Here is a 19,457-nt window from a genome sequence, read left to right as displayed (position 1 = left end):
TACCAGTGCACCGCTCCAGCTCAGCCACTAGGGGTAGTGTTGGCTAAGGGAAAACTGCATTGAAGTTGAGTGAGGTAGTACCGGTTCATACCAATAGAGGCACTGCTCCCCATGTTTGAAAATATCAGTCTGATTTTGTGAGTATAGCGTGTGTTTGATAGATATGTGTATAGTGTGTGTGTGTGTGTGCATTAACGTATGTGTGTGTGTGTGTGTGTGTGTGTGTGAGTGAGTGAGTGAGTGAGTGAGTGAGTGAGTGAGTGAGTGAGTGAGTGAGTGAGTGAGTGTGTGTTCGTATGTGTGTGTGTGTGTGTGCGCGCGCGCACAAGTTTGTGTGTGTGTGTGTGTACTTACTTTTGTGCCTGAGGGAGGGGGAGGCGGAGGGAGAGGGGATAGAGGTGCAAGGTGTAGGGACGGGACACTGGCGAATAGGTTCCTCCATCAACACACTCTTATTGTCCATCATCTCTTCCATCATATACTCTGGAGAGAAAGAGGAGAGAGAATGGAGAGAGGGGGAGAGAAAAGAGAGGGAGAGCGAGATAATGGAGAGAGGGAGAGAGAGCGAGAGACCGAGAGAGAGACAGAGAGAGAGAAATAGAGAGAGAGAGAGAGACAGAGAGACCGAGAGAGACCGAGAGAGAGAGACAGAGACAGACAGAGAGCGGTGGTGGTGTGAATGTAGGGTTCAAAAGGTTGCAGACATAGAGCAGGAAACCATTTAATTGTACTGATAATGAACCCCACACAGACACACACACACACTCACACACACACAGAAACACACACAAGGCATATGGAATGGGAGTGTGAAGCAGGAGCAAACTATGAGCTCGCTAACACACACACACACACACACACACAGATCAGGCTTGTTGAGGTTAGTCACAAGGCAGGAGCCTGGCTGTGTGTTAGAATGAAAGACCCAACTAAGGTCAGAGGTACTGTAACACACAGGGAGTGTGTGTGTGTGTGTGTGTGTGTGTGTGTTTAACTATTCTTGACCAGAAGTCCCCACAAGAATAGTAAACAAACAAAAATCTGACCAACTGGGGACATTTTGTTGGTCCTCACAAGGTCAAATTATTTTTTAGGCTTAAGGTTAGAATTAGTGTTAGGGTTAGAATTACGTTAAGGGTTAGGGTTAGGACCTAGGGTTAGTTTTAGGAAGGGTTAAGGTTAGGATTTTGGGTTAAGGTTAGGGTTAGGGTAAGAGTACGGGTTAGGGTTAGGTTTAGGTGTTAGGGAAAACAGGATTTTGAATGGGACTGAATTTTGTGTCCCCACAAGGTTAGCTGTACAAGACTGTGTGTGTGTGTGTGTGTGTGTGTGTGTGTGTGTAAAAAGGTGTTAGAGATCAAACTTTGACAGCTCTTATCAGGCATAAGATATTCATACATAATTTTTAAATATATGGATTGAATCATTTAATTACATTAACAATGATGACTGAATATTATTGAGTTTAAATGGGTGGGATCAATCGCGAAATGAAATCCCATTTTCTCTCCCTCTGACAGGAAATGGGAGGCAGCTGATCCATTCACTCTCTCCCAGCTGTGTCCTGAATTTGCTCTCTGTCACCATCTCTGCATTTCTCCTCCTCCCTCTTCTTCTCTCCCTCTCCTCCCCCTCTCTCCTCCTCCCCTCCCTCTCTCTTTCTTCCTCTCATCCCCACTCTATCCTTTTCTCTCCCTCTCCTCCCCTTTATCTCCCCCTACCTACCTACCTCTCTTCTCTCCCTCCTCTCTCATTCCTGACCCTGAACTTCCTCATCTCTCTTTTGATTTATAGTTGTCTGCACGTCGCCCACGTCTTTCCCCTCCAGACCTCTCTCTATTTCTCTCTCTCGCCTAAATCATCCTCAACTATGGCCTACTATTTCCTCTCCCTCATCTATCTTTACCGTTTCCTCTCTAAATCATCTATAACTGTGGTCTCTCTCTCTCTCTCTAAGGGCTTTATTTGCATGGGAAACATATGTTTACATTGCCAAAGCAAGTGAAATAGATAATGATTCGTCATGAATCTTGTTCTGGAGGAAGCACTGCAGGGTGGTCACTAGCTGGCCATAAAGTCATCAAATCAGATGTTAAACCAAACCACACTGCTAACCCTAATGCCTAACCTTAAATTAAGACCAAAAAGCACATTTTTGTTTTCATGAATTTTTCTAATTTTGACTTTGCAGCTGACATCCACATCCACAAACCCAAAACCACTTATTCCTACAGAACATTCCAAAGTCTTTCTAGTGGCTTAGCCATAACTGCAGATAACCATGCCACTCAACTCAATGAGCTAGCCCATGAGCTAATCTCCTACTAACAATTCAGGACTAGTAACAACAGTGTATTGTTCTCTGAGAGCAGAAGACAATGGCAGAAGCATTAGGTTGTGTAAGAGAATGCTCCCCCCTGTGTATAGGAAGAGCAACACAGAGGGCTCACATTGTCCTTGTTCCCTATTGGAAGATAAACTTCCTGGAACGACTTGTATCAATCTGCACACATCCGGACACTACACCGCCCGGCCCTCTAGACAACCACATACACTGTCACGACGAGGGAGAGAGAGTGGTGTGTGTGTGTGTGGTACCTTCCATTAGTGCAGTGATTTGCTGGGACTTCTGTGCGGGGTGTTCTCTGAGGATCTCCAGAGCTGTTCTTCCCTGGCAGTCTGTGATGTTGGCGTCAATACCTGCAACAGACAGACAGAAGACAGAAACAATGGGTCAGACAGGCACCCAGCCGACACCACCCCACACTCACACACACTGACATACACACATCTAGCCTCCTGCACACACTCCCTTAACAAGTAAATCTATATACTAATTTTAAAAGGGAAGCGCTGTAAAGTATTGCGTGTATTTCGTTTTGAACAAGACATCCCGTGGATTGCACCATTAATGCCTGAGGAAAGCTCAAGTCAAGGAGGAAAAAGATCCCAAATAGACTCACTTGGCCAATTTTAGAAGGAAACATTCATACTGTATTTCTGTCTGACAGTTTACTGAAAAAGGATGCTAGCTATGTCCATCCTGTATCTCACCCTTCCACACACACACACACACACACACACACACACACACACACACACACACACACACACACACAGGTGGATAGAGTAGAGGGTTGGGTGGATGACAGGGGTCAGACAGTAAACCGGTATAGGCCTGTCGCTCTCATCTAAATAAACCCCCCGGACCAAAACAGTATGGCCGCCCGGGGTTCTTCACAGGAAGCGCAACAAGACACCAGAGGAAACAGGATGCAATTGAGGAAAATAAGGGGGGAGAGGAGAGGGAGGTAGGACAAGAGACCACACTCTCTCTCTCTCCATATCATCTACTCTCGCTGTCTCTCTCTTTCCATATAATCTACTGTCTCTCTCTCTCCATATCATCTACTGTATCTCTCTCTCTCTCTCCATATCATCTACTGTCTCTCTCCATATCATCTACCGTCTCTCTCTCGCTCTCTCTATATAATCTACTGTCTCTCTCTCTCTCTCCATATCATCTACTGTCTCTCTCTCTCTCTCCATATCATCTACTGTCTCTCTCCATATCATCTACCGTCTCTCTCTCGCTCTCTCTATATAATCTACTGTCTCTCTCTCTCTCTCCATATCATCTACTGTCTGTCTCTCTCTCTCTCTCTCTCTCTCTCTCTCTCTCTCTCTCTCTCTCTCTCTCTCTCTCTCTCTCTCTATATATATATATCATCTACTCTCTCTCTCTCTCTCCATGTCATCTACTGTCTCTCTCTCTCTCCCTCCATATCATCTACTCTCTGCCTCTCACTCTCTCTTTCCATATAATCTACTGTCTCTCTCTCTCTCTCTCTCCATATCATCTACTGTCTCTCTCTCTCTCTCTCTCCATATCATCTACTGTTTCTCTCTCTACTCTCCATATCATGTACTGTCTCTCTCTCTCTCTCTCTCTCTCTCCATATCATCTACTGTCTCTCTCTCTCCATATCATCTACTGTCTCTCTCGCTCTCTCTCTCTCTCCATATCATCTACTACTCTCTCTCTCTCTCTCTCTCTCTCTCTCTCTCTCTCTCTCTCTCTCAATTCAATTCAATTCAATTCGCTTTATTGGCATGACGTAACAATGTACATATTGCCAAAGCTTACTTTGGATATTTACAATATAAAAAATAAATAAAAATGAGAATCAAAAATTGTCAACGGGACAACAGTAACAACAATAACCAACGGTCAATATAACCATACATTCAACAATAACAATAATCATACAGTTGAGGACATGTGCAGGTTTATTGGTCTGTCAGACACTGTTCCTCAACTTATGGCAGGCAGCAATGTAGTGCGCTGCCAACCCACAGCTCTCTGCGTCCTCCCCCAACAGGATGGGTAGTCTATCCTCATCAGAGAGGTCTTTAAAACCTTGAATAAGGATTTCAAATTTGGGGAAATGACACTCTCTAATTGTTTTATATTTTTGACATTTTGTCAGGAAATGCAGCTCCGTCTCAGGTTCTGCTGTTGTGCAGTGGTTGCACAGCCTTTCCTCTACAGGGAGCCAGGTTTTCCTGTGTCTACCCTTCTCAATGGCAAGGCTGTGCTCACTGAGCCTGTACTTTGTCAAGGTTTTTCTAAGGTTTTGATCAGTAACCATGGTCAAATATTTAGCCATAGTGTACTGTCGATTTAGGGCCAGATAGCACTGCATTTTGCTTTGTGTTTGTGCTTGTGTTTCCCAATAAGCAATGTAGTTTTGTTTTGACTGTGTTGTAATTTGGTTTATTCTGATTGATTGGATGTTCTGGTCCTGAGGCTTCAGTGTGTTAGTAGAACAGGTTTGTGAACTCAGCCCCAGGACCAGCTGGATGAGGGGACTCTTTTCTTTGCTCAGCTCTTGGCATTGCAGGGCTTGGTAATGATATGAGAGGGGGTCACTGTATTTTAGATGTTTCCAAAACTTAATTGCTCTTTTTTGAGTTTTTATTATTAGTGGATATTGGCCTAATTCTGCCCTGCATGCATTGTTTGTAGTTTTCCTCTGGACACGTAGGAGAATCTTACAGAACTCTGCATGTAGGGTTTCAATGGGGTGTTTGTCCCATTTGATGAAATCTTGTTTTGCAAGTGGACCCCACACCTCGCTGCCATAAAGTGCAATTGGTTCAATGACATATTCAATTAGTTTTAGCCAAATTTTAATAGGTATTTCAATTTGAATTTGCTTTTTAATGGCGTAGAATGCCCTGCGTGCTTTCTCTCTCAGTTCATTCACTGCCTCATTAAGGTGTCCAGTTGAGCTTATTTTTAAACCTAAGTAATTGTAGTGTGTACAGTACTCTATATATTTTGTACCAATTGAGAACTTTGGTCTAATTCCCTGAGATCTGGATCTTCTCTGGAAAATCATTATTTTAGTCTTTTTGGGGTTTACTGCCAGGGCCCAGGTCTGGCAGTACTGCTCTAGCAGGTCCAGGCTCTGCTGTAGGCCAGGTGCTGTGGGTGACAGCAGGCATAGGTCATCTGCGAAGAGTAGGCATTTAACTTCTGAATTGTGGAGACTAACACCAGGGGCTGAGGATTTTTCTAGAATAGTGGCCAATTCGTTAATGTAAATATTGAAGAGTGCAGGGCTCAGATTGCAACCCTGACGAAGGCCCCGCCCCTGGTTAAAGAATTCTGTCCTTTTCTTACCAATTTTAATGCTGCACGTATTGCCAGTATACATTGATTTAATTATGTCATATGTTTTACCCCCTACACCACTTTCAATAACTTTGTAGAACAGTCCTGTATGCCAAATAGAATCAAATGCTTTTTGGAAGTCGATAAAGCAAGTGTATATTTTGGTATTATTTTGGTGGACATGTTTATCTATCAGGGTGTGTAAGGTGTAAATATGATCAGTTGTGCGATGTTTTGGTATAAATCCAATTTGGCTTTTACTCAAGACATTGTGCTTATTAAGGAAGTTTAGAACTCTTACATTGATGATACTACAGAAAACCTTCCCCAGGTTACTGTTCACACAAATGCCTCTGTAATTGTTAGGGTCAAATTTGTCTCCATTCTTAAAGATTGGGGTTATGAGTCCTTGATTCCAGATGTCAGGGAAATAACCTACACTCAGGATCAAATTAAACAATTTTAATATAGCCAATTGAAATTTTGCACTAATGAGTTTGAGCATTTCATTTAGGATGCCATCAGGTCCGCAGGCTTTTTTAAATTTGAGAGCCTGAAGTTTCTTATAGAGCTCCTGGTCAGTAATTGGGGAGTCCAATGGGTTTTGATTGTCCTTTATAGCTTTTTCTAATCCATTCAACTTCTCATGGATTTGGCGTTGTTCTGCGTTTGTGTCAATTTGAACGGTGTTGTAGAGTGTTTTGAAATGGGTTGTCCATATGTCACCATTTTGTATTGCTAATTCCTCTTGTTTAGATTTTTTTAGTTTTTTCCAATTTTGCCAAAAGTTGTTTGTGTTTATGGACTCCTCAATTAGTGTCAGCTGCTTGCTGTTGTACTGTGCTTTTTTGGTTCTGAGTGTACGTTTATAGAGTTTTAAAGTCTCACAGTAATGAAGGCGTAATTCACCATTATTTGAGTCTCTGTGCTTTTGGTTGGATAGTGTTCTAAGTTTTTTCCTTATAATTTTACAATCTGCATCAAACCAGTTGTCATCTGTGATTTTTTTAGTTTTGTTTTTTATCAATTTCAATTGTGCTTCTTTTGCCGTTTGCCTGAATATATAGTTGATGTTTCGTACTGCTAGATTGATGCCTTCTTTACTGTGAGTGAATGTGGTATCCAGAAAGTTATCTAAGAGTGTTTGGATATTTTGGTTCCAGGTTGCTTTCTGGTATTCTTCTGTGCTGTTTTGGGCCCATCTGTATGAATTTCTGATGTTGTACAGCTTACTGGGTTGTGAATGTGTGGTTGTTTCCAGGTCTGTTCTTTTGAGGAACAACGTAATTTGGCTGTGATCAGACAGAGGTGTTAGTGGCTTGACAGTGAATGAGCTGAGAGAGAAAGGGTCCATGTCTGTGATCATATAGTCTACTGTACTGTGGCCAAGAGGTGAGCAGTAGGTGAATCTCCCCAAAGAGTCCCCCCGTAACCTACCATTGACAAAGTACAGACCCAGGCTTCTACAGAGCTGCAAAAGATCCCTTCCGTTTTTGTTGACGGTGCTGTCACTGTTGTTTCTATGGGGGAGATTAAGATAGTTAGAAACAGTATGGTCTGTAATAAAGCTGTCCCCTCGTGTGCTCGTTAGATCAGGTAGTGTTCCTGTGCGCGCATTTGTGTCCCCACAGATGAGCACATTTCCCTGGGCCTGGAAATGGCACGTCTCTTCCTCGAGGGTGGGGAAGATCTCCTCTGAGTAATATGGGGATTCTGAGGGGGGGATATATATTGCGCAAAGGAACACATCTTTTCCTGTCAGTACAAGTTCTTTTTTTAGTTTTAACCAAATGTGGTATTTGCCAATTTTGAGGGGATCAATTAGATTTTGTAGTTCGGATTTGTACCAAATGATCAATCCTCCAGAGTCTCTGCCTCTATTGACAGAGCTGTGTTTCTGTGATGGCACAATGATCTCTCTGTAGCCTGTGGGACAGTGAGTGACAACGTCAGCCTTACACCATGTCTCCTGCAGAATGATGACGTCAACATCTTTCAGATTTTTGTTGAACTCCAGTGCTAAACTCTTCAGACCAAAGGTTGATGAGTTTAGACCCTGAATGTTCCACATGCTAACTGATAGTGATTTCATGTTGCAAAAAGAAGGAGTAGCAGTCAGAAACACAGTAACGATTAACTAATAAGTTGTTAAGAGCGAGATAAACAGGATATCAGCTAACATTTATTCTGTTATTCTGTTAAATATTCCTATTCATTGAACAAGTAAATTCTAGTACAATAGGTGTGTGTGTGTGTGTGTGTGTGGTGTGTGTGTGTATGCGTCCGTGTGTGTTTAGTGCAGTTTAGTGCAGATGTATTGGAGGAGCTGTTTAATCTCACTTAATCCTACAGGGTTCTCCTGTCCTCTGACGACCTCCGCGTAGCTGCGCTGGTCCTGCTGTTGGGCCCTGTGAGGTGGAGGGGGGCCAGGTCTGGGCTGTGGGACTTCCTCTCTGGTCTGGTAGGGGTGGTGGTCTGGTGCGGGATAATAGGCTGGGCCCGGTCTGGTCTGGCTAAGCCGATGGAAGTGGTGATGCTCTGGGGGTGGGTGGGGCCTGTGGGGTGCACTGGGTCTGGTGTGGCGTTGAAGGGGCCTGGGGCTCCTTGGTGGTGCAGTGGTCTGGTAGGGGTCTCTGGGTGCTCCTCTGTCCAGTACAGCATGGGGTGTTTGTCTACCAAGTGCTACGTCCTTTAGGGACTTGGCAAACATCCCTACTGTCTGCTTCCTCAGGTGGGAGTGGTCGTGTAGATGCTCTGGGGTGATTGTTGGGTGGTGAGCAATGTGTATGTTCGGGAGTAGGCCACACCCTCTGGTGATGTCAGCGTTGGCTTTCTGGATGGTACGGGGATGAAAGTCTTTGCGGGGCAGCAGAGTGGAGATGGTGATGTGGGAGTTGGGGAACCACTCAGAGGCCCTCTCTGCTACTCTGTTGACCAGGCTGCCTACTCTCTCCTGCTCCTCTCGCAGGTTGTTGGTGCCGGTGTGAATAATAATGTGGCCTGGTGTGCCAAAGTCAGGCTGGGACAGGATGTGGAGTGCATCTTGTGTTTTTGGGCACCATATTTTGCGCACCTTGTGTTGGGGGAAGAGTTTATCTTCTTGAATGAATTTCCCATTTGAGTCAATGAGGATGGCCACCTCAGTGGGTTTTACCAGATTGGTGCGTTTTCGGTCTGGGGCTGGAGTAGACAGGGCCTGTGTACATGGAGGGGTGTGTGGGGGTGTGTCAGGGGGGGCCAGAGAGCTTCTCTCTGTAGTAGTTGTCTCAATGTGGGCCTCTTTGTTGACTGGGGGTGTGGGTAAAGTGTTGTCGGTATGGGGGGGGATTGTGGGTAAAGGTGGGTCAGTGGGGTTGTTAGGGGTGGTGAGGGGCTGCAGCTTCTCTCTGGGAGTCTCTACAGTCTGTTCTCTCTGCTGTAGCACCCTCTTGATGACAGACAACTCCTTTGCCATCTCCTCCTTTACCTGCACTAGCTCTCTCCTCATGGTGGCCTTTACCTCCTCAAGCGCTGTGGTAAGGCTCTCTCTCAGCTCCTGGACAGAGTTCTTCAGCTGGGTCCGCTTTTTTCTCCGTCAACAAGGGTAACGATTTCAAATGTACCGCCGTTTATTCCAAATGAGCTATTGGAGCGCGAGTTATTGCGCTTTGGGAAGCTTGCAAGTTCAATTAAGGTTGTCCCGTTGGGTTGCAAACACCCGGCGTTGAAACAGGTTATGTCGTTTCGGCGACAGGTGTTTATGTTTTTGGACTCACCGGAGCAGACTTTGGAGTTATCGTTTAATGTCAAGTATGACAATAGACTGTATATGGCTTATGCTAGTATGGGTAGTCAACTGTGTTTTGAGTGTGGGGATGTTGGTCATAAGCGATATGCTTGCCCGAAAAGGGAGAAGGCAGAGGGAGGGGCGCAGGTGGTCCTCGTAACGCCTGGGCCCACTGATGTAGGGAGAGGTGGGCTGACAGCGGTAGAGCAGCCACAAGCATCTGTTGCTGAGGAACAAGTTGTCCGTGTTGAGGGCACAGAGATGCAACTTGTACCAGAGGGAAATGTTATGCAGCAGAAAAATATTGTTGTAGAAGGTAAGGATGGATCTGAAGAGCCATTTCCTCAGAGTGGTGAGGAGGTGCCCACTATGAGTGCTGGGGTACAGGAGGGGGTTCATGTGGAGCTAGGCTCCCAGGCAGTGGAGGAGATGCCCACTACGAGTAATAGGGTACAGGAGGGGGTTCATGTGGAGCTAGGCTCCCAGGTAGTGGAGGAGATGCCCACTACGAGTAATGGGGTTCAGGTGGGGCTAGTCTCCCAGGTAGTGGAGGAGATGCCTGGTACGAGTGATGGGGTGCAAGTGGGGAGTGTTGAAAGGGATGTGGTAGAGGGGAGTCAGTGGTCTGTGGCCTCAGTTGAGGAGGATCAGGAGAAGGTATGGATATCTCTCTTGATACGATATCAGCTGGTGAGGACTCTATTTATGATCTAGAGAAGGTAAATGGGTTTCTGGATCAGACTTTTGGGAAATCTGTCAAATTGGCAGATTATGTTGATGTTGATAAATTTGTGAGGTCAGCTGTGATGTTACAGAAGACAGTGGGGTTAGACCAGTTGAGTGAGAAGAAGCGGTTTTGCTTGAGGAAATGTGTTACTGCTGTTGCAGCAGCAAAAGGTGGTGGGAAACGTGGTCAGGTTAAGAGAACATTTAAATAATGCTGATGATTATGCCTCATAGGGTGTTTTATTCTCTTTGTCTGGTTTCTCTGTGGTATCTTCTGCTTTTCCTTTTTCTTTTCTATATGGAGATACTAAGGGTAGGTTCTCTCAATATTAATGGAGGAAGGGACAGGAATAAGAGGGCTTGGGTATTAGAAGTAATAAAACAGAAAAGGCTTAATGTTAATTAATTAATTAATGTAGTTTTCCTACAGGAGACACATAGTGATGAGGAAAATGAGGTTGACTGGGGTATGTGGTGGGAGGGGCAGCATATACTCAGTCATGGTACTAATTTCAGTGCTGGGGTGGCATTCTTGTTTTCTTCAAGCTTAGGGGTGACTGTGGTATCTACAACAGAGATTGTCAAGGGTCGGGTTTTATTGGTCAAGGTGGATGATATGAGGTTTTTGTTAGTTTTTTTTGAATGTTTATGCTCCTAATGAGGGTACAGAGCGTATTGTTGGTTTTGATAAAATAAAGGAAACCTTAAGACAGTGTGACCAAGAGGGGTGTATGGTTTTAGGAGGGGAATGGAACTGTACAGTGGATTTTACTGTTGATCGCACCGCTGAAGAACCTCACCTGCGGTCAGCCACTTGCCTGTCTGGTCTGTTAACTGAGTTTGAGCTTTCTGATGTGTGGAGAGTAAGGAATGCAAAAGTTAGGCAGTACACATGGCTAAAAGTTAATGAAGGTCATGTCAGTGCAGCAAGGTTAGACAGGTTGTATGTATCTGAGCAATACTGTAGTAGGGTTGGAAGGTGTGACATTACTCCTGTGGGTTTCTCTGATCACCATATTGTCACTGTTGATATTCACTTGTCCTGTCCACGAAGGTCATCATCTTATTGGTATTTTAATGTTAAATAGTTACATGATGTCATGTTTTGTGAAAGGTTTTTGTTGTTTTGGGAAAAATGGAGGGTTACAAAAGGGAATTTTGAGTCCTTTAGACAATGGTGAGAGGTTGGGAAGGCCCAAATACAATTATTTTGTCAACAGTATACTGCTCTGTCTCGAATTGAAGTTAAAGAGACTATCAGGGCCCTTGAACAGGACATCAAATCTATTGAATTGAAGTTGCTCACTCAGAATGACCCCGGACTAGTCATGAATTTACAGGACAAGAAACATGAACTGAGGTTGTTTCTGCATGAAAGAGTGAAGGGTGCCTTGATTAGGTCTCGTTTCGCTTCCCTCAAGGATATGGATGCACCTAGTGCTTTTTTTTTTACCTAGGACAGTCGACATTGCAACGTAAACAGATGGTCTGCCTTCGTCTCCCTGATGGGAAGGTGACCACGGATGACAGTGAAATGCGTCAACATGCCGTGGATTTCTACTCTGCCCTCTATAAGGCGGAGGATTGTGACTCTCTGTGTACTGAACAGTTGTTACATGGTCTTCCTCAATTGGGACCTGAGCAAAGAGTCGTATTGGACTCTGACATTACACTGCAAGAGCTGTCCACAGCAGTTATGCAGCTCTCAACAGGCCGAGCCCCTGGCATTGATGGTTTACCATCTGAGTTTTATAAGCATTTTTGGGGGTCTATTGGGGAGGATTTTTATGAAGTGGTGTGTGAATCTTTTCATGAGGGCTCTCTTCCTGTATCTTGTCAACGTGCGGTACTTTCACTGTTGCCAAAAAAGGGGGATTTGGCTCTCATAAAAAATTGGAGACCTGTTGCGTTGCTGTGTGCAGAATCTAAAATTGTTTCTAAATGTCTCTCAAACAGGTTGAAATAGTATCTTGGATTGTTGGTCCACAAGGACCAGTCCTACTGTGTACCTGATTGCTCTATTGTTGACAACTTGTTTCTAATAAGAGATGTTTTAGACATTTGTAAACTGTCTGATGTAAATGTGGGTTTACTTTCTTTGGATCAGGAGAAGGCTTTTGATCGTGTGGACCATCAGTACTTGTTTAAAACAATGAAAGCCTTTGGGTTTGGGGATGTTTTTTTGTCTTGGATGAATTTACTGTATGCTGGGGCCTCGTGTATGGTGAAGGTGGGGGGTGGTTTGAGTTGCCCCATCCCTGTCCAAAGGGGCATCAGGCAGGGATGCCCAATTTCAGGGCAGTTATATAGTCTGGCGATTGAACCAATGCTTTGTTTTTTAAGAGCGAAGCTTAACATCCTCACCCCCTGTAATAAAAACTGTCACGTCGTCTGCATACGCAGACAGTGCTATCGTGGGACCCTTCATTACACCTGGCACAGAGAAACCAGTAAGGTTCTCTCAAACGCTTTAAAGGTGTATGAGGGGGCCTCCTCAGCTAGAGTCAATTGGGGAAAGAGTGAAGCGCTGTGGGAAGGTCAGCTTCAGATGGGGTCCACTCCACGGTTACCAGGGGGGCTTCAGTGGGGCAGAGATGGGATGAAGACTTTGGGGGGTTTTCTAGGCTCCGATGTCTTTCAGAAAAAGAACTGGGAGGGTGTAGTGGAGAAAGTGTGTGCCAGACTGTCAAGATGGAAATGGGTGCTGCCCCAGCTGTCTTATAGGGGAAGGGTACAGGTAGCTAATAATCTTGCTGCCTCTACCCTGTGGCACAGACTAATGATTTTGCAGCCACCAAAGGGTCTGATACAAGAGCTTCAGAGGACCCTTGTCAATTTCTTCTGGTCTGGACAACACTGGATTAAAGCTGCAGCCCTGTACCTGCCACTGCACGAGGGTGGGCAAGGCCTGCTGGACATTTCCTCTAGGATCATGGCTTTCCGGCTTCAAGCAGCCCAGAGACTGTTGTACAGTGACAGTTCTAGCTGGGTTGACACAGCCTACACATTGATGAGGAGAGCGGGCTGTTTGGGCTTCGACAAGCACCTTTTCCTCTTAAAGCTGGAGGGGGGTGTGTTGCCTGGCCTCACTCCACCAGGGATGTGGCTTTTTGAAGAGCCTCTTTTTCACAACACTGCCATCCAGTCCCGTGTTCTGGGTTCAGCTAGCCTACGTTCATGCCTGTTAGGCGTGGGGTGTACTAAGCTGGGTCATCTGATGCGGAACAGGAATAGGTCGTTGGAGGAGCTGGGAGAAAGAGGGGGGATCCGATCGTCTCGCCTACTGAGGAAGGTCGTCGCTGAGGTCTGTGACTCCTTGCCAGTACTTCATCTGCAGTATGTGACTGACACTTCCAATTCTGATCGGTGGAAGGGATGTCTGGATTATGTGTTCCCTGCACTGATTGTTAGTGCTGCGGCGGGGGCATTCGAGGAGGACGTGGGGATGCTGCTTTCCTTCGATACCCCGGAGCTGGGGGAGTTCAAGGAGGTGGGAAAGAAGGCCATGTACAGAATATGTGTAAAGGTGTCCCATGCCTCTTCCCTGGAAGGGGTAAAATCGACGAGGTGGGCGGGTGTGCTTGGTCCAGGTGCCTCCCCAAAAGGCTGTTGGCGATCATTATACAAACTGCCTATTGATAAGAGGACAGCTGACCTCCAATGGAGGATAATACATGGAGCCATAGCCACCAACATGTATCTGGTACACCTGGATCCTACTGTTGGGGAGGGGTGTCCATTCTGCGCTGAGTCTGAAACTCTGGCACATCTGTTTTTACAGTGTCCCAGGTTGGTCGGGATGACTGACCTGATCACTAATTGGTTCTCAACGTTGGGAGAGGTTTTCTCTTCCCAACTGTATATATTTGGGCCAAAGTACAGGTTTAGTCAAAAAGGTGTAGTTGTGTTGCTTAATTTTGTGTTAGGGGCAGCAAAATTAGCGATATGGAAGACCCGAAAGAACAGTATTCGGGGACAGGGGTCTGTGGATGTGGTGGGAATGCTGGAGGGAATGTTGGCAGCGAGACTAAGGGTTGAGTTTGCCTATTATAAACTTGTCAACAATATTGATCTGTTTATGAGTATATATATATACATATATATCTCTCTCTCTCTCTCCATATCATCTACTGTCTCTCTCTCTCTCCATATTATCTACTATCTCTCTCTCTCTCCATATCATCTACTATATCTCTCTCTCTATCTCTCCATATCATCTACTGTCTCTCTCTACATATCATCTACTGTCCCCCTCCCTCTCTCTCTACACATTTAATCTACTGTCCCCCTCTCTCTCTATATATATATATACAGTGGGGAGAACAAGTATTTGATACACTGCCGATTTTGCAGGTTTTCCTACTTACAAAGCATGTAGAGGTCTGTAATTTTTATCATAGGTACACTTCAACTGTGTCAGAAAATCACATTGTATGATTTTTAAGTAATTAATTTGCATTTTATTGCATGACATAAGTATTTGATCACCTACCAACCAGTAAGAATTCCGGCTCTCACAGACCTGTTAGTTTTTCTTTAAGAAGCCCTCCTGTTCTCCACTCATTACCTGTATTAACTGCACCTGTTTGAACTCGTTACCTGTATAAAAGACACCTGTCCACACACTCAATCAAACAGACTCCAACCTCTCCACAATGGCCAAGACGAGAGCTGTGTAAGGACATCAGGGATAAAATTGTAGACCTGCACAAGGCTGGGATGGGCTACAGGACAATAGGCAAGCAGCTTGGTGAGAAGGCAACAACTGTTGGCGCAATTATTAGAAAATGGAAGAAGTTCAAGATGACGGTCAATCACCCTCGGTCTGGGGCTCTATGCAAGATCTCACCTCATGGGGCATCAATGATCATGAGGAAGGTGAGGGATCAGCCCAGAACTACACGGCAGGACCTGGTCAATGACTTGAAGAGAGCTGGGACCACAGTCTCAAAGAAAACCATTAGTAACACACTACGCCGTCATGGATTAAAATCGGAGGATAAGAAGGATGAGTACAACCCCAAGAACACCATCCCAACCATGAAGCATGGAGGTGGAAACATCATTCTTTGGGGATGCTTTTCTGCAAAGGGGACAGGACGACTGCACCGTATTGAGGGGAGGATGGATGGGGCCATGTATCGCGAGATCTTGGCCAACAACCTCCTTCCCTCAGTAAGAGCATTGAAGATGGGTCGTGGATGGGTCTTCCAGCATGACAACGACCCGAAACACACAGCCAGGGCAACTAAGGAGTGGCTCCGTAAGAAGCATCTCAAGGTCCTGGAGTGGCCTAGCCAGTCTCCAGACCTGAACCCAATAGAAAATCTTTGGAGGGAGCTGAAAGTCCGTATTGCCCAGCGATAGCCCCGAAACCTGAAGGATCTGGAGAAGGTCTGTATGGAGGTGTGGGCCAAAATCCCTGCTGCAGTGTGTGCAAACCTGGTCAAGACCTACAGGAAACGTATGATCTCTGTAATTGCAAACAAAGGTTTCTGTACCAAATATTAAGTTCTGCTTTTCTAATGTATCAAATACTTATGTCATGCAATAAAATGCAAATTATTTACTTAAAAATCATACAATGTGATTTTCTGGATTTTTGTTTTAGATTCCGTCTCTCACAGTTGAAGTGTACCTATGATAAAAATTACAGACCTCTACATGCTTTGTAAGTAGGAAAACCTGCAAAATCGGCAGTGTATCAAATACTTGTTCTCCCCACTGTGTGTATATATATATATATATATATACACACATCTCTCTCTCTATATATATATATATATATATATATATATATATATATATATGCACACACACACACAGAGGGGCATGACAGCACAGCTATGAAACATGATTATATTGCTTCTATACATAGCATGTGTACATTATATACCCTGCTTCTGGGGTGAAGTTTACCTACGTACAGATTTAGGATCAGCTTTCCCTCCATGAATCCTAGCCTTAACCACTAGTGGGGGAAATGAAAAACGGACCCAGGATGAGCATCTAACTCGTAGCCCAGTGTTTCTCAAGTTTCTGACTGACCTCTGGGGGGGGCGCACATTTTTGTTCCAGCCCAGCACCTACACACCTTATTCAACTAATCCCGGAGCCCTTGAGCTAACACTGTGTTAGCCAACCCAGAATAGCATCAATACAGTGGATTACTAAATATGGCAGGACGGATCTCTAGTGCTGCTGATATCTCCAGAACAGAACATGTACATACTGTTAGATAGATTAGCAGCAGTATTGGGGTAAATACATGGGGCAGGTTTGCACACAGGCACGTACACATAAGAACAGGAACAAGGACAGAGGTATGGGGGGGTACATGGACTCCCTCATGACACCCACCTGAGTCTAGCAGCAGCCGAACCACATCCATCTTCCCATAGAGAGCTGCCTCGTGGAGAGCACTGCCATTCTCCGTCTGAGAGAGAGAAAGAGAGAGAGGTGGGGGGGTAAGAGAGAAAGAGGAGGAGACCAAATAATCGAAGGCAAGAGAGGGGAGAGTGATGCGGGAGAGAGAGAAAGAGAGAAGAAGATAGAAAGAAAACATTGATTTCAAGACATTGCACAAGATAACTCTTTGTACACAGAGCCCCATGTGGAAACGTCCCATTACAAATATACACCACAGTTTCCTCCCTCTCTATATGGCCTGGATGCTAGTGCGCATTAGCCCCTGTAGAATACATTGGTCTATTGGGGGCATGATGCAATGCATAGAAACTGTGGGAGGGGACGTCAACTTGTGGGCGTCATCTTGGATTTCCATAGTCATCAAAGATTTAGTGTACAGTAACTGTGATTACTTAGACAAACATTTTAAAAACACACAGAGACACAAAGACACACAAACACACTCCCTGTGTGTTACAGTACCTCTGACCTTAGCTGGATCTCTCATACAAACACCCAGCCAGGCGCCTGCCTTGTGACTAAACTCAACAAGCCTGCTGTGTGTGTGTGTGTGTGTGTGTGTGTGTGTGTGTGTGTGTGTGTGTGTGTGTACTATACCTTCTCTTTCCTCTATCACCAAGGTATTATCAACGCAGCTAAGAAAGACCCCAAAAATCCAACACATCGACCAATCAAAACCCATAACTGCACCTCCTGTGTTCCCACACACACAATCCAGGTGAGTCTGACTGACCCTTACGGTTCAAAGGTCAAAGTATGCCAATGAAAGGGCATGTGAACATCCAATACCACAGAACCCAGAAGACCAGGTCAAAAACAGGAATGTAAAAATATCAAAATCGAGAACAAGCAAAAAGCTTCATAACCCACAGTGACATGGAACTAGAGGTGACTGGGTGATGAGTTTGGAGGGAACACACACACATACATCGAGGGACAGGAAACCAAACCGCCGGACCCTCCCCCACTCCCCCCCTCAAACCCTTTCCTGTGTCGTTTCCCATGGCGTTTAGGTGGTGCTGTCACCGGAAAATGAGGAAATCGATTCACTCTCGCTGCGCTTTCAGGAATTTAGGTGGCTGTTTGACTGAAGACTGAGGGGGGGTTTGTTTTGGTGTTGGGCCTTTCTTTCTTTGGTGTTGGGCCTTTCTGTATAGTTTTTCCCCTATTTTCTCCCATCGCTAGTTACGACCCTTTCTCATCGCTGCAAATCCGAAAACATGACCCACCTAGCCGCGCTACTTCTTAACACACTGCTCGCTTAACCCGGAAGTCAGCCGCACCAATGTGTCGGAGGAAACACCGTTCGACTGATGACCAAAGTCAGCTTGCAGTAGTGCTGAGCGATTAGTGCTTTTTGAAGTCTGTTTGGTTTGATTATTCAAAAATAATCACAGTTTTCTGATTATTATTTTCTTTACATTAAATGTATTATGAAATAATGACGTTACAATGATTTTTGAGCTTTTTTATGGAAATTCCAAAGCCAAAAAGTGAACATTCAATTGCCAAAACATTGAAAATATTCCATTGTCTCTATCCAGAGACCTGTATACAATGACGAGACGCACGTCTCCGCCCTAACAATCGGTGTCGTTGTCCCAAAGGCGGGAAGGTAGGCGACAAGTTTAGGTCCAAAATAAGCCCATAGAAACGCATTGGGCATATTTTGGACAGATTTTGGCGAGTGTGAAACCTCTCGCTTCGCTTGTTCCTCTCTGATCTGGAAAAAACTGCCGCAATGGATTATGGTCAGTGTAGTTAATTACCACGTTTCTGTGCTGATCTAGATTGAATATTTGCTTAATGAAAACCACAACTCCCTTCAGCCCAGCGTCCCACATAGTTCTTGACTTGAGTTCTTAGATTTCTCTCGTGAATGATTAGATTTCTCTTTAGAGAAACGGCATGTTGGGCACACAAAAAACCTGAACTAAATGGAATTCAAGTAATTGCACCGACGTCGGTCAATTAGTTGTTTAATAACCAGAAAAAATAAGAAATGTTGATTAATCGCCCATCACTAGCATGCAGGCACCTGGCCCGCCACAAGGAGTCACTAGAGCGGGATGAGCCAAGGAAAGCCCCCCGGCCAAACCCTCCCCTAACCCGGACGGTGCTGGGGCAATTGTACGCCGCCCTATGGGGCTCCCGGTAATGGCCGGCTGTGACACAGCCTGTGATCGAACCCCTGGCTGTAGTGGTGCCTCAGCACTGTGATGCAGTGCCTTAGACCGCTGTGTGGGGGGGTCTGAATGTGTGTTTATATCCAGTGGGCTCAACTTTTGCCCTTGGATCTCTACCTGCCTACAGAGCAGCAGGTCTCTCCATAGGGAATCCCCTCATCAGTAGAGAGAGAAGGAGAGAGAGAAAGGAGAGAGAGAGAGAGAGAGATATCCTCATACATTATTCATTCGAACGATGGGCTTGAATGTAATTATTTTACTAGGCACTGACACACACACACACACTGCTATTTACAACAACCCCACCATCCGTGGGACTGACGTTCCTTCCACTCCTTAATGTCAAAGCACAGATATGACAGTGTGGCTTTGGAGAGAGAGATGGAGAAAGAGAGAGAGAGAGAGAAAGAGAGACGGATGAGAGAGAGAGAGATGAGATAGAGATAGGGAGGGGAGAAGAGAGAGAGAGAAGGAGAGGGGAGAAGAGAGAGAGAGAAGGAGAGGGGAGGAGGGAGTGAGAGAGAGAGAGAGAGAGGGGAGGGGAGAGGGGAGGGAGGGGAGGAGAGAGGGGAGGGGGGGGGAGAGGGGAGGAGAGAGAGAGAAGGGGAGGAGGCAGAGAGAGAGAGAGAGAGAGAGAGAGATGGGAGGAGGCAGAAAGAGAGGGAGGGGA

General features: G+C 45.3%; 1 protein-coding gene across 1 annotated transcript in view; it reads right to left on the bottom strand.

The window, feature by feature from the left end:
- LOC311129285 (ankyrin repeat and sterile alpha motif domain-containing protein 1B-like) overlaps nucleotides 1-19,457 on the bottom strand; it is a gene marked incomplete at both ends in the record, with an annotated part of 149,202 nt that overhangs the window by 68,813 nt on the left and 60,932 nt on the right. The window contains 3 exons of the mRNA XM_084161571.1: nucleotides 355-483; nucleotides 2,599-2,700; nucleotides 16,533-16,608. Of these exons, the coding sequence (XP_084017697.1) occupies nucleotides 355-483; nucleotides 2,599-2,700; nucleotides 16,533-16,608 (307 nt within the window). The remainder of the gene's footprint in view (nucleotides 1-354; nucleotides 484-2,598; nucleotides 2,701-16,532; nucleotides 16,609-19,457) is intronic.

This window comes from Coregonus lavaretus (assembly GCF_964263955.1).
Source record: "Coregonus lavaretus genome assembly, chromosome: 5".
In the NCBI taxonomy this organism is placed as follows: domain Eukaryota; kingdom Metazoa; phylum Chordata; class Actinopteri; order Salmoniformes; family Salmonidae; genus Coregonus; species Coregonus lavaretus.
This window is presented reverse-complemented; position numbering and strand designations above follow the sequence as displayed.